A 15,839-nucleotide genomic window follows, 5' to 3' on the forward strand; every position below is an offset into this window, starting at 1 on the left:
AGAGTACTCCTTCTACCCCTTCCATGTTAAAAGTTCAAATCACCCCCTTTTCCTATATAAAAACAGTTAAACATAATAACAATAAACATATTTAGTATCGCTGCGTGCGTAATTGTACGAACTATAAAAATATAACATTATGTATCCCATACGGTAAATGATGTAAATGCAAAAAAAATACCAAACCACATAATTGAAAATGTATAATATCCCAGAAAAAAAAGTAAAAAAACGATTAAAAAGTCAGATCAATACCAAAATGGTACCGATACAAAAAATAGATTCAATAGAATATGGCGCAAAAAATGAGCCCTCATACAGCCTGGTATGCAAATTATTATTATTTTTTTTAAAAGCTACAGGGGTCAGAATTTTTCTAAATTTGTAAAACATGACGGAAACTATATAGATCTGGAATTGCTGTAATCAGGCATAAAGTATAAAAACAACATGTTATCTGACCACAATGTAAATGGCGTAGAAAAGAAAACCGCCAAATCTGTAAAATGATCTTTTACTATTTCAATTTCACTTCACCGATTTCCTATATATATATATATATATATATATATATATATATATATATACAGTGGTCCCTCAACATACAATGGTAATTCATTCCAAACGACCCATCGTTTGTCGAATCCATCGTATGTTCAGGGATCCATGCAATGTAAAGTATTGGAAGCTATACTCACCTGTCCCCGTCGATCCTCACCGCTCCCGATGCTGTCCCAGGGGCTCCCGATGCTGTCCCGCTACTCCGGTGTCTTCTTCGCGATCCTCCGGTGTCTTCCGCATCTTCTGCAGGGTCCGGGCCTCGCTTTCTGGTGACGTTATTACGCTGCTGCGCCGGTGCGGCGTGCGTTGTGACGTAATAACGACGCCGGAAAGCGAGGCCCGGACCCTGGAGAAGATGCGCAAGACACCGGAGGATCGCGAAGTGGACCCGGAGCAGCGGGAATAGGTAAGTGAACCTGCTGGGGCACATTACACTGCTATCCGACAGCAGCTTAAGCATTTTGCGCTGTCGGATAGCAGTTAATGCGATGGCCCCGACATAGAAAAGCATCGTATATCGATGCTGACATCGACATGCCATGGCCTCTGAGAGGCCATCGTATGTCGATTTTATCATATGTCGGGGCCATCGTAGGTTGGGGGGTTACTGTATATACATATATATATATATATATATATATATATATATATATATGTATATATATATATATATATATATTTATATATATATATATATATATATATATATAGATATATAGATATATATATATATATATATATATACACACACACACATATATATATATAATTTTAATTTTTTTTTTTTGGTTCGGAGAATATGTCTTTGAAAAATTTCAAGGTAGCATTATAGTAGGTAGTTATGGCTATTATAGGGCGAAGAGGAAAAAATTAGTGTGCAAAAGTGAAGATTGGTCCGGGCAAGTGGATCGTCATGAGGGACAAGTAGATTTTGCTCCATTTTAGTCCCGTGGACAAGTTTTTTAATTACATTTCCACACCCCTGATACAGTATAGGGGTATATAGTATCAACATGTCTATAGATACAGTATGTAGAGTTATATAGTATCATGTATGTCTATAGATAGAGTTTATAGCGGTATATCTTATTCTGTAAAGTATATCTATAAATAAAGTATGTAGAGATATGTAGTATCATTTATGTCTATATATAGAGTTTACAGTAGTATATAGGATTGTGTATATATAGATATACACAATATACATGTACCTCTACATAATGTATCTATAGACATTCATGATACTATACACTCCTATATACTGTATCTATAGACATGCATGATATATCTGGCAGTGGGAAAGAGAAGGCAACAGACATTTTGCAGCAAGAGTAAGTGGGCATGAGACACCTGGCAGTGGGAGACAGTGGGATGTGACATCTGGCAGTGGGAGTAAGTAAGCAAGAAACATCTAGCAGCAGGAGACAGAGGGCAAGAGACATCTGGCAGCAGGAGACAGTGGGCAAAAGACATCTGGCAGTGGGTAACAGTAGGAAAGATACATCTGACAGCAAGAAACAGTAGGCAAGAGACATCTGGCAGCAGGAGTCAGTGGGCAAGAGATATCTAACTTTGGGAGACAGTGGGCAAAGGACATCTGGCTGCAGGAGACAGTGGCAAGAGACATCTGGCAGTGAGCAAGAGGCTTCTACCAGCAGGGGCAGCAGGCAAGAGACATCTGGAAGTAGGAAACAGTGGCCAAGAGTCATCTGGCAGCGGCAAACAGTAGGCTAGAGAAATCTGCCAGTGGGAGACAGTAGGCAAGAGACATCTGGCAGCAGGAGATAGTGGCCAAGAGACATCTGACAACGGGATTCACACATTTTCTTTATATAGTTTCAATTTTTAATCCTTGGGCAGAAATTCAATAAATATTGCACCTTTCCGGCCGGCTTCACAGGGGGGCAAACACCTTACTTGTCCTGCTGTTTAGGACGAAAGGGAAAGTAATATTTGTAGGGTAATATTACAAAAGCTATGCAATTTAGCAATGGTTGAGGTTTTGTTGTAATGCAGTCCACTTTACAGTATAAATGGCATGTTATCTTTATTTTGTAGGTCAATGTAATTAGAATGATACCCATTGTATATAGGTTTTGTTTATTAGACTACTTTTCCAAAGAAATAATTAAAATCCCCTCATTATGACCCTTTTAGGACAGGACCCTTCAAACAGTCTTGTCAGCAAGCAAACAGATCAAAACAGATGTCTTAATTCAGTAGATGTCTTAGTTCAGTAGTCTTGTGTTTATTTTAACAATTTACATACAGCTATAAGTTTTTCTTGTAACATGCAGTATAACAGAAAATTAAACATCCTTCACATCAGGTTATTTAAATAAACATAAACTTCTGAGCTTCAAACTTGTCAGGTTCAGTCCCAAAAGTCAATAGGGGAGATTTATCAATGTGTGTTTAGCTACACGTTTTTATAACTAACTTATCACGCTCAAGTTAGGTGTACATGTGCCTAATTCATTAAAACTTGAACGCAGAGTGATAAATTTGGATATTTTTTTTGTTAGTAAACAAGTTTTGTAAGCAAACAAATTGCTAGTATTGATTTGCGACATTTGGTGGCCTCTGTTACAAATATGAATTTTTTTTAAGTCACACATCAGTCGGGAAAAACCATTAATGCGACAAATTTGTTTAAAATGCTTGATCATTTTTTCCCAATAGAATTGGATAGAATAGAATAGAATAGTATCAGTATCCAACATACCAGAGACAAACTGGTTTTGCTTCAGAGCAATTCTTCTCTTCTATTCTCTGGCAGTGCTCACACAGCTGTGAGATCAGGTTCAGGACTCAAACACAAACCAGAATTGGATTATGGGAGTGACTTCATCTTCAGAACCTTCAGTCACTGTCAAAATCCAAACCCAAACTCCCGGCAAGAAGCCTCAATGATACCTACCTCCCATCCAGTAGCTACTTGCTACGATGTTGCCATGCAGGTAAATAAACATTAATAGTCTGGCCAATTCGGCATGCAACAATGTAAAATAGCTTTATTTTTACATTTATTTATTTGAAAAATGGGAAAAGGGGTGTGATTCTAGTTTTAATGAGGGGATGTTCATTTTTTATATTTTTTACCCTTTCCCTCACTAGGACCTATCAGTACGTCCTAGGGAGCGGCCCCCAGTTAATAGCCTATTAACCCTTTAGATCCATCAATCAAAGTCAATCACAGGACCTAAAGCAGGTAAATTACTGGTGCTGGTTGGTTGGTGGGGGGGGGGCGCTGATCTGAACCACTGCAGTGTGATCGCAGGGTCCTGATCAGTTGACTTGATGACCCGAGGGTCCCTACTTGCCTCAATGTCATCTGATCTTCTTTCTGTTTTCAAGCCTGCTCCTGTGCTTTTGTATCTGAATACTATCAATAGTTCCTGGCTTTATCCTATATCAAGGATAACCTTATGCCGATCCCAGCACCTTGTCCTGATGAAGGGCCTATTCTTGGCCAGAAATGCGTTGACATTCTTCCAATAAACGCTACTCCTTTATTACCATAAGAGTTTGGTCTCTTCTAATTCCATTGGTCCAGTGCTGCAAGAAAAAATCTGTTTTTTTATCTACCTCACTTATGCCGATCCCAGGCATGCTTAAACTCCTTCACTGTATTCGCAGCCACCATTACTGAAAGGCTATTCCATGCATCCACCACTCTCTCATTAAAGTAATGTTTCCTGGTCTCCAGTACTGCATTACTCCAAGTGCTCAGTACACCAGTGTTTCTCAAGCGCGGTCCTCAAGTTTCCCCAACAGGTCATATTTTCAGGATTTCCTTAGTCTTTCACAGGTGATATAACTGTGATGATGCCTGATTCACTGACCATAATCTATTACCTGTAAAAGACAAAGGAAATCCAGAAGACATGACCTGTCGGAGGAACTTGAGGACCGCGCTTGGGAAACACTGCTGTACACTGATCTGTACCAGTGCTCTGTACACTGGCTTAGGCCCTCTTTCTACTGCTAATACCTCTCCTTAAATACCCAAGTGCTCTGTTATAATTTCCTGCTGGTCTACTACATTGTCTGCCTACTTTTAAAGCATACCTGTCATACCTGTCAGATCACCCAAAAAAAACTAAACTGTTTTATGTTGCTCAGTATCTCATCCTGATTATGTACATATCATTTTTATGTGTCTATGACCTATATTTCTCTCAGAATTAGCTTTATTTCTGAATTACCTTAATGTTTTGGACCAGAAGAAGGGGGCGGGTCCCTTTCTTCTCCTCAGGTGATAACAACTCCCCCTCCCTCCCTCTCCTCAGTCACTGGTCTGGGGAGTGAGCATCTGTAACCCTTTCCTTTCTGGTTTTATGCTATACACACACTGTGTGCTCACAGCTTTTGCAAAACTACAGCTCCTAGCATGCCCACACATCCTTTCAGTTGTAGTTTAGCAACAGCTGGAGGCATATGATTTGTAAAACTCAGATTTACAGCAGTGTTGCTGCAGGCTGTGTTCCTCCTACTGTTGCAAAATTACAACTTCCAACGTGCCCACACATGATTTGGCTGTGCCGGCATGCTGGGAGTTGTAGTTTTGCAACAGCTGGAGGCATATGATTGTAGTCCCCCTGTATTAGATACACACACACATTGACTTCATTTATTTATGCACATGCACATTACCCAGACAACACAGATATACACACATACATATATACACACAGACACATATACATGCAGGGACACTTACTTTTTATACAAAAAATCCTCCATTCAGTCCCCATGTTCAAGTCACTAGCTTCTTTCATCATCTGCTCACAGGCAGCAGTGTACTCCCGCCCCTCCCCCCTTCTCCTCACACAGAAGACTGTTAAGTAAACACAGACAGTGAGGGAGCGATCACAGCAGCTTTAGATCTTCAATCATGAAGTGGGTCCATGATGTAGGTGATGACGAGTGGACACAGCCAGGATGGTATGTATCCCAGGAGGCAGGGAGGCAGTTTTTTTTACTGGCTTTTTCAGTATGAAATACTGAAAATATTTTATTGAGAGCAATTGCAAAACCTATTGGTTATGCATAATTTACAACATATCAAACGTTTTTATATCTGACAGTGCCCATTTAAGTATTCTACAATAATAACCTCTAAATCCCTTTCCTTAGGTACTGGGGTTAGGACTGTATAAAATATTCTATACTCTGCTTTTGGGTTTTACACCTAAGTGGAATTATCTTGCACTTTTCCAGTTCTGATTATTCATACAATAGCCTATGCGATTTCTGTCATATTTGTAAATCATTTAATTTGCCAAAAATGAAAAAAAGTTCTAACATCTTGGCCATTATATTACCTCATTTCCCTGCAAACTGCTGTTCACTGCTTGTTGTTAGGCTCAGTCTGTCTCTAGTAAAAGACCATGGAGGGGGTTTAATCACAGCAAAGAGAGCACTAAAGGTATCATGTCACCACTCTGGTTGAATCTAAAGAAACTATGTTGGTTTTTAAAAATACTTTGATACAACAGATATGCTTTAAGGGTACATTAAAATAACATTGGCTTCTTGTTGCTAAAAGTCACGAAAAATAAAGGTTTCATTATTTTCTTTTGTGTTTCAGAAAGTGCTAAAGAAGCCTTAAGTAAAACCATGGTTGTTGAGCAGCTGGTAAAGCAGCTGAAGAGAGCAGAAAACCATGAAAGAGTTGAAATTATTATTGAGGTCCTCCAGATGCTGGCAGAGCATGGTATGTAGATGTATTACAGTGTTTATAATGGAACCAACTCTCTTGCTTGCAAACTTACTGACTGTGTAATAAATAGAGAAATCCAGCTGACTGAAGCTGGTCTAGTGGGAAGCCACATGTAACAAGACAGAACAGGTCAGGATGGATGGGTATGTGCTAGCTTGTAAAGAAATCAGGATTTCACAGAGGAATGGCAATAACTGGTATCTTAGAGTTTACCATCATGTCTTTACCATCTCATCATCTCTCAATGTGTGGCTGGCTTAAACTGAATTTATCAATCCTTTGTCGATGACTTGACTGTCAAGGTAAAAGTGTTCCTGACCAGTATGTGATTGTTACCGTATGAAACATTCATGCATATTTGATGAGTTGCTTGTGAGAAAAGGAAAATGGTTTGTAAACATTGCAAAATGTATTTGGCTATAGCATGGGAACTCAAGAAAAATAAAATTGAGAGAAATTACAGCACTGTGCTCTATTGCACTAAACTGGTTATCTACCAAAAACATCAATGAAGGAAGCAGAAAAACACAATTTGGAGACATGAGTTATTTTAACTTGTAATAAAAAGAAAATGTAACAAAAAAAATTAAAACATACATTACTTTAACCCCTTAAGGACCGGGGGTTTTTCCATTTTTGCATTTTCGTTTTTTGCTCCTTGCCTTTAAAAAATCATAACTCTTTCAATTTTGCACCTAAAAATCCATATGATGGCTTATTTTTTTGCGGCAACAATTCTACTTTGTAATGACGTCAGTCATTTTGCCCAAAAATCTACGGTGAAACGGGAAAAAAAATCATTGTGCGACAAAATTGAAAAAAAAACCGCTGTTTTGTAACTTTTGGGGGCTTCCGTTTCTACGTAGTACATTTTTCAGTAAAAATGACACCTGATATTTATTCTGTAGGTCCATACGATTAAAATGATACCCTACTTATATAGGTTTGATTTTGTCACACTTCTGGAAAAAATCATAACTACATGCAGGAAAATTAATACGTTTAAAATTGTCATTTTCCGTGTATGGGGCGGTATGAGGGCTCATTTTTTGTGCCATGATCTGAAGTTTTTAACGGTACCATTTTTGCATTGATAGGACTTATTGATCGCTTTTTATTCATTTTTAAATGATATAAAAAGTGACCAAAAATGCACTATTTTGGACTTTGGAATTTTTTTGCGCGCACGCCATTGATCGAGCGGTTTAATTAATTATATATTTTTATAATTCGGACATTTCCGCACGCGGCGATACCATATATGTTTATTTTTATTTTTATTTACACTGTGTTTTTTTTTTTATTGGAAAAGGGGGGTGATTCAAACTTTTAATAGGGGAGGAGTTAAATGATCTTTCTTCACTTTTTTTTTTCACTTTTTTTTTGCAGTGTTATAGGTCCCATAGGGACCTATAACACTGCACACACTGATCTCCTATGCTGATCACTGGTTTCTCATAAGAAACCAGTGATCAGCGATTCTGCCGCATGACTGCTCATGCCTGGATCTCAGCCACTGAGCAGTCATTCGGCGATCGGACAGCGAGGAGGCAGGAAGGGGCCCTCCCGCTGTCCTGTCAGCTGTTCGGGATGCCGCGATTAGCCGCGGCTATCCCGAACAGCCCGACTGAGCTAGCCGGGAACTTTCACTTTTAGCCGCGCGGCTCAGCTCTGAGCGCGCGGCTAAAGCGTTAATAGCGCGCGGCGCCGCGATCGGCGCTGCGCGCTATTAGAGGCGGGTCCCGGCTTCACTATGACGCCGGGCCCGCTGTCATATGACGCGGGGTTACTGTGTAACCCCGCGTTATATCAGAAGAGCAGGGCCAAGGACGTACCGGTACGTCCTTGGTCCTTAAGGGGTTAAGTATAAATATATTTAAGTCTTCTGTTCTTAAAGTGATTGCCCTCCTTAACATCATGTGTTTTTTCAGATCAAAATTCAGTGTGGATACATTTCTAAATAAATTCAATTATAGCAGTCAGAACCTTGTTTTCCTCATACAGAGAATAAAAAACCCTCCCCTACAGGCAGTCTTGATGTTATCATTAAATTTGTGTCTACAGTATGTAGAGGATTTTAAAAATAAATTTGAACCTACATTACATTCAGTAATTGTTAGTATATTGTGTCTTTTTATTTATAGTTCTTATTTCTTATTCAGATTTCTGTATTTCACAATCCAGGGCAACTCCTAGTCTAAAATAAAAGCCTTAAAGCAAATGTGTAATCAGAAAATTACCTTTTGTTTAAATCAAGTTTTATGTTAAACATATATTTTAAGAAATGTTGGTGTTTTTTTTTCTAATTTTCCATTATGTATTATGAAATAATTCTAATATTTTGCAGTTTTCATTATGGTTATGGCAACTAGACTTAAAAATAGGCTACAAACCAAAGGAGAAGAGCTTCATGGTGCAATTTTGTTATGGTTCAGCAGGCGCTTACCCTAGGTGGTTGTGCAGATCCAAGCTCAAGTTTGGAAAGAACATATCATAGTACAATTAGACCCTTTGCAGCCTTCCATCAACAACAATGTGATACTTTAACCACTTAAGGACTCAGGGCATACCTGTACTCCCTGAGTCCGCTACCCTTTCTATAATGTGGGACCTGTGGCTAATAGCATGTGGTGATCGCGGTGCAGCACGCTTTTAACCCTTCAGACGCAGTGTTCAAAGTTGATCGCCGCTTCTAAAGTGAAGTACTCCCGGCTATCTCAGGAGGAAGGTAGGGGCCCTCCTTTTGTGTTCCAGCTGTTCGGGACGCCACGGCGGTCCCAAACAGCCGGAACACACAAGGAGAGCCCCTACCTTCCTCCTGCGTATCCGATCGCCGAATGACTGCTTAGTGCCTGAGATCTAGGCATGAGCAGTCAAGCGGCAGAATCATTGATCAGTGTTATCCTATGAGATAACAATGATCAATGTAAAAGATCAGTGTGTGCAGTGTTATAGCCCACTATGGGGGCTATAACATTGCAAAAAAAAAAAGTGAAAAAAAATTAAAGTTTGAATCACCCCCTTTTTCCCCATTAAAAAAACTGTAAATAAAAATTAAAATAAACATATGTGGTATCACTGCATGTGGAAATATCCAAATTTTAAAAATATATTGTTAATTAAACAGCACGGTCAATGGCGTAGGCTCAAATAAAATTCCAAAATCCAAAATATTTTTGGTCACTTTTTATATCATAAAAAATGTATAAAAAAGTGATCAAAAAGTCCAGATCACAGTACTAAAAATGAGCTCTCATACCGCCCCGTACGTGGAAAAATAAGAAGATGACAATGTTAAACTTATTTCGCCCATGTAGTTATGATTCTTTCCAGAAGTACGACAAAATCAAGCCTATATAAGTAGGGTGTCATTTTAATCGTATGGACCTACAGAATAAAGAGAAGGTGTCATTTTTACCAAAGAATGTATTGCGTAGAAACGGAAGCCCCCAAAATCTCCTTCAATTTTGTCCCACAATGATTTTTTTTTCTGTTTTGCCATAGATTTTTGGGTAAAATGACTGATGTCATTATAAAGTAGAATTGGTGGCGCAAAAAAATAAGCCATCATAAGGATTTTTAGGTGCAAAATTGAAAGGATTATGATTTTTTAAAGGTAAGGAGGAAAAAACGTGAACAAATTGAAAAACCCTGAGTCCTTAAAGGGTTAAATTTCCTCCAACAAAAACGGGATAATGGCATTGAGAGAACTTCAAGACAACCGTGGACAGGAAAACGTATGTTTCATACCCAACATGCAAACCATTTCACGGGCCAATCCTGCTTCTTCAGACAAGAGGGATTAATCCCATTTTGATTGGGGCTTGCTATAAAGCATATATCTAAATGCTGGTAAAAAAATTTAAAAAACAGGTCTGATTTAAAAAAAAATGTTAAGGAAATAGAAACAGATTAGAAAAAAGAATAGAATCAGGATCTAATCACAAAAAAATATATAGGTGATACATTCACTTTAACCCCTTAAGGACCAAGCCCATTATGACCTTAAAGGGGTACTCCGGTGGTCAACATGTTTTTCCGTTTTTGACTTACCCTACTTGTTTTGTTTCATTTCTATTCTGTTGTTTAGCCTACTCTATTTCCGTTCTTTGTTGTCTTTTTATCCCCCACTCTGTTTTCCTATCTTTGCTTCTATTTCCTGTCTTGCTGGTTTGGAGCGGCTCCTTTTTTTTTTTCTTGTTTGTTCCGCCCTTTACCCACCCTACTATTTTCCCGGGTCAGCCCCCTTGTACACAGCACACTAATATAATCAGCCTTGGTTGGGGTACACTGTCATACACACACAAAAGGGACTACAACTCCCAGCATGTGTCATTCAGGAGTCTTCAGTATAACACCAGCATGCTGCCTCTGTAGTCTCCTGGGGGTTGTAGTTCACCACACCTCTGTAGGGCATATACCAGTGTTTCCCAACCAGGGTGCCTCCAGGTTTTGCAAAACTACAACTCCCAGCATGCCCTCACAGCCTTTGGGCATGCTAGGAGTTGTAGTTTTGCAACAGCTGGAGGCATACTGGTTGGGAAACACTGGTGTAACATGATGTGTATGCTTAATAGGCTAGAACAATGTTTCCCAACCAGTGTGCCTCCAGTTGTTGCAAATCTACAACTCCCAGCATGCCCAAAGTCAGAAAAAACGCCTGAAAAAAAGCCAGTGCAATTTCCTGCATCTGCCGTTTTTCCTGGCGTTTTTTCATTTGTGTGGAAATTGACACCCGATGCGATCATCCATACTATAGTACAGCGATCATCCATACTCTATACAGTGCTCACATCTCTGCTCTGTACTCTGGGCCGGCCAGGGATGTGAATAGAACATCACTCATTCATATATTCCATCCAGAGTGGTGATTGACCGGATAGTAGCAGCCAATCACAGCTCTCAGCGGGAAATATGAATGAATGATGTTCTATTCATATCACTGGCCGGAGTATAGAGCAGAGATGTGAGTGCTGTATAGAGCCGCTCCACATCTCTGCCATAGATAGGACGATAGTGATACCCGCTGTGATCTGTCCTTAACTGCAGGCACTACTACTCCCATCATGGAGCACGCTCTGCTCCATGTTGAGAGCTGCAGTATCTGCAGTTAAGGAAAGATCACAGCGAATGTCACTCCTGACACCCGCTGTGATCCCCCTGTATAATGTATACATGGGTCCGGACGCTCTTCTATGGTCCCCTGCACTGACTTATATATACACCTATTCATATTTCCCACAGAGAACTGTTATTGGCTGGAACAGTGTGCGTTCCATGCTGGAAGTAGTAGTACCACCTAAAAAATAAAGAACAATAAGTGAAAAACACACACTAAATTTTTATTATTGTTGGCTATAATTTTAGCGCCCTGCCCTGTTTGAAAATTAATAAAAATTTTGTTATAAAAAAGATAAATTTCATTAAATACAATTTTTCCATCACTACTGCATCTTTTTTTATTAGTCCATTGTCACGATGCCGGCTGGCAGGAGGTGGATCCTCTGTGCCAGAGAGGGATTGGCGTGGACCGTGCTAGTGGACCGGTTCTAAGTCACTACTGGTATTCACCAGAGCCCGCCGCAAAGCGGGATGGTCTTGCTGCGGCGGTAGTGACCAGGTCGTATCCACTAGCAACGGCTCAACCTCTCTGACTGCTGAAGATAGGCGCGGTACAAGGGAGTAGACAGAAGCAAGGTCGGACGTAGCAGAAGGTCGGGGCAGGCAGCAAGGATCGTAGTCAGGGGCAACGGCAGGAGGTCTGGAACACAGGCTAGGAACACACAAGGGAACGCTTTCACTAGGCACAAGGGCAAAAAGATCCGGCGAGGGAGTGCAGGGGAAGTGAGGTATACATAGGGAGTGCACAGGTGAAGACACTAATTGGAACCACTGCGCCAATCAGTGGCGCAGTGAGCCTTTAAATCGCAGAGACCCGGCGCGCGCGCGCCCTAGGGAGCGGGGCCGCGCGCGCCGGGACAGGACTGAGGGAGAGCGAGTCAGGTACGGAAGCCGGGGTGCGCATCGCGAGCGGGCGCCACCCGCATCGCGAATCGCATCCCGGCTGGAGGCGGTATCGCAGCGCACCCGGTCAGTGGGTCTGACCGGGGCGCTGCCGTAGCGAGGATGTTGCGAGCGCTCCGGGGAGGAGCGGGGACCCGGAGCGCTCGGCGTAACAGTACCCCCCCCCCTTGGGTCTCCCCCTCTTCTTAGAGCCTGAGAACCTGAGGACCAGACTTTTATCTAGGATATTGTCCTCAGGTTCCCAGGATCTCTCTTCAGGGCCACAGCCCTCCCAGTCCACTAAAAAAAAAGTTTTTCCTCTGACCTTTTTGGAGGCTAGTATCTCCTTTACGGGGAAGATGTCTGAAGAACCGGAGACAGGAGTAGGAGAAATAAGTTTGGGAGAGAAATGGTTGATGACGAGTGGTTTAAGAAGAGAGACATGAAAGGCATTAGGAATACGAAGAGAAGGAGGAAGAAGAAGTTTGTAAGAGACAGGATTAATTTGGCACAAGATCTTGAAAGGACCAAGATAGCGTGGTCCCAATTTGTAGCTGGGAACACGGAAGCGGACATATTTAGCGGAGAGCCATACCTTGTCTCCGGGAGAAAAAATGGGGGGAGCTCTTCTTTTCTTATCAGCAAACTTCTTCATGCGTGATGAAGCCTGTAAGAGAGAATTTTGGGTCTCTTTCCATATGGTGGAAAGATCACGAGTTATTTCATCCACAGCGGGCAAACCAGAGGGCAAGGGAGTAGGGAGGGGGGGAAGAGGGTGACGGCCGTACACCACGAAAAATGGGGATTTGGAAGAAGATTCAGAGACTCTGAAGTTGTACGAGAATTCGGCCCATGGAAGGAGATCTGCCCAGTCATCCTGGCGGGAGGAAACAAAATGCTGTAAATAATCACCCAGGACCTGGTTAATTCTTTCTACTTGCCCATTGGATTGAGGATGATAAGCAGAAGAAAAGTTTAATTTAATCTTGAGTTGTTTACAGAGAGCCCTCCAGAATTTTGACACGAATTGGACGCCTCTATCCGAGACGATCTGCGTGGGCAACCCGTGAAGACGAAAAATGTGTACAAAAAATTGTTTTGCCAACTGAGGCGCTGAAGGAAGACCAGGAAGAGGAATAAAATGTGCCATCTTGGAAAATCGATCAACGACCACCCAAACAACAGTGTTGCCACGGGATGGGGGTAAGTCTGTAATAAAGTCCATACCAATCAGAGACCAAGGCTGTTCGGGGACAGGCAGAGGATGAAGAAGACCAGCAGGCTTCTGGCGAGGAGTCTTATCCCGGGCACAGACAGTACAGGCCCGCACAAAATCAACAACATCCGTTTCCAGAGTCGGCCACCAATAGAAACGACAGATGAGTTGCAAGGATTTCTTGATGCCCGCATGGCCTGCGAGATGGGAGGAGTGACCCCATTTGAGGATTCCGAGGCGTTGGCGTGGAGAAACGAAGGTCTTCCCTGGAGGAGTTTGCCTGATGGAGGCTGGAGAAGTGGAGATCAGGCAGTCAGGAGGAATGATGTGTTGCGGAGAGAGCTCTACTTCCGAGGCATCCGAGGAACGAGAGAGAGCATCGGCCCTAATGTTCTTATCGGCAGGGCGAAAGTGAATTTCAAAATTAAACCGGGCAAAGAACAGAGACCACCTGGCCTGGCGAGGGTTCAGCCGTTGGGCAGACTGAAGATAGGAGAGATTCTTGTGATCGGTGTAAATAATAACTGGAAATTTTGATCCCTCCAGCAGATGCCTCCATTCCTCAAGTGCTAATTTAATGGCCAGTAGCTCTCGATCCCCGATGGAGTAGTTCCTCTCCGCCGGAGAGAAGGTCCTAGAAAAAAAAACCACAAGTAACAGCATGCCCAGAAGAATTTTTTTGTAGAAGAACTGCTCCAGCTCCTACTGAGGAGGCATCAACCTCCAATAGGAAGGGTTTAGATGGGTCAGGTCTGGAGAGCACGGGAGCAGAAGAAAAGCCAGACTTGAGCTGTTTAAAGGCGTCTTCCGCTTGAGGAGGCCATGACTTAGGATTGGCGTTCTTCTTGGTTAAAGCCACGATAGGAGCCACAATGGTGGAAAAATGTGGAATAAATTGTCTGTAATAATTGGCGAACCCCAAAAAACGTTGGATAGCACGGAGTCCGGAGGGGCGTGGCCAATCTAAGACGGCAGAGAGTTTGTCTGGGTCCATTTGTAGTCCCTGGCCAGAGACCAAGTATCCTAGGAAAGGAAGAGATTGACATTCAAATAGACATTTCTCCATTTTGGCATAAAGTTGGTTGTCTCGAAGTCTCTGAAGAACCATGCGGACATGCTGGCGGTGTTCTTCTAGGTTGGCAGAAAAAATCAGAATATCGTCCAGATACACAACAACACAGGAATATAAGAGATCACAAAAAATTTCATTAACAAAGTCTTGGAAGACGGCAGGGGCGTTGCACAGGCCAAAGGGCATGACCAGATACTCAAAGTGTCCATCTCTAGTGTTAAATGCCGTTTTCCATTCGTCCCCCTCCCTGATGCGGATGAGATTATAAGCACCTCTTAAGTCCAGTTTGGTAAAGATGTGGGCACCTTGGAGGCGATCAAAGAGTTCAGAGATAAGAGGTAGAGGGTAGCGGTTCTTTACCGTGATTTTATTAAGTCCGCGGTAGTCAATGCAAGGATGTAGGGAGCCATCTTTTTTGGACACAAAGAAAAATCCAGCTCCGGCAGGAGAGGAGGATTTGCGGATAAACCCCTTTTTTTAATTTTCCTGGATGTACTCAGACATAGCAAGAGTCTCTGGGGCGGACAGAGGATAAATTCTGCCCAGGGGTGGAGTAGTGCCCGGGAGGAGGTCAATAGGACAGTCATAAGGCCTGTGAGGAGGTAGAGTCTCAGCTTGTTTTTTGCAAAACACATCAGCAAAGTCCATATAGGCCTTAGGGAGACCAGTTACAGGGGGAACCACAGGGTCACGGCAGGGAGTACTGGGAACCGGTTTAAGGCAGTCCTTGAAACAAGAGGTACCCCAGCTCTTGATCTCCCCCGTGGACCAATCCAGGGTTGGGGAATGGCGTTGGAGCCACGGTAGTCCAAGGAGAATTTCGGAAGTGCAATTGGGGAGAACCAAGAACTCAATTTTTTCTTGATGAGGTCCGATGCACATTAGAAGGGGCTCCGTGCGGTAACGTTTGGTACAGTCCAATATTTCATTGTTAACACAATCGATGTAGAGGGGCCAGGCGAGACTGGTTACCGGGATGTTGAACCTGTTGATGAGAGAGGCCAAAATAAAGTTTCCTGCAGATCCGGAATCCAAGAAGGCCATAGTAGAGAAGGAGAAGGTAGATGCAGATATCCGCACAGGCACAGTAAGACGTGGAGAAGCAGAGTAGACATCAAGGACTGTCTCACTTTTGTGCGGAGTCTGCGTGCGTCTTTCCAGGCGGGGAGGACGGATAGGACAATCCTTCAGGAAGTGTTCGGTACCGGCACAGTACAGGCAGAGATTCTCCATGCGGCGTCGTGTCCTCTCTTGAGGTGTCA

At 42.3% G+C, this 15,839-nt stretch overlaps 1 protein-coding gene across 2 annotated transcripts in view; it reads left to right on the forward strand.

Moving 5' to 3' along the window:
• The window catches only part of LOC130282579 (rap1 GTPase-GDP dissociation stimulator 1-A-like), a 475,415-nt gene that overhangs the window by 288,401 nt on the left and 171,175 nt on the right, over nucleotides 1–15,839 (forward strand). For both annotated transcript variants that reach the window (XM_056530939.1, XM_056530940.1), the window contains exon 6: nucleotides 6,155–6,280. In XM_056530939.1, the coding sequence (XP_056386914.1) occupies nucleotides 6,155–6,280 (126 nt within the window). The remainder of the gene's footprint in view (nucleotides 1–6,154; nucleotides 6,281–15,839) is intronic.

This window comes from Hyla sarda, chromosome 7, assembly GCF_029499605.1.
Source record: "Hyla sarda isolate aHylSar1 chromosome 7, aHylSar1.hap1, whole genome shotgun sequence".
In the NCBI taxonomy this organism is placed as follows: domain Eukaryota; kingdom Metazoa; phylum Chordata; class Amphibia; order Anura; family Hylidae; genus Hyla; species Hyla sarda.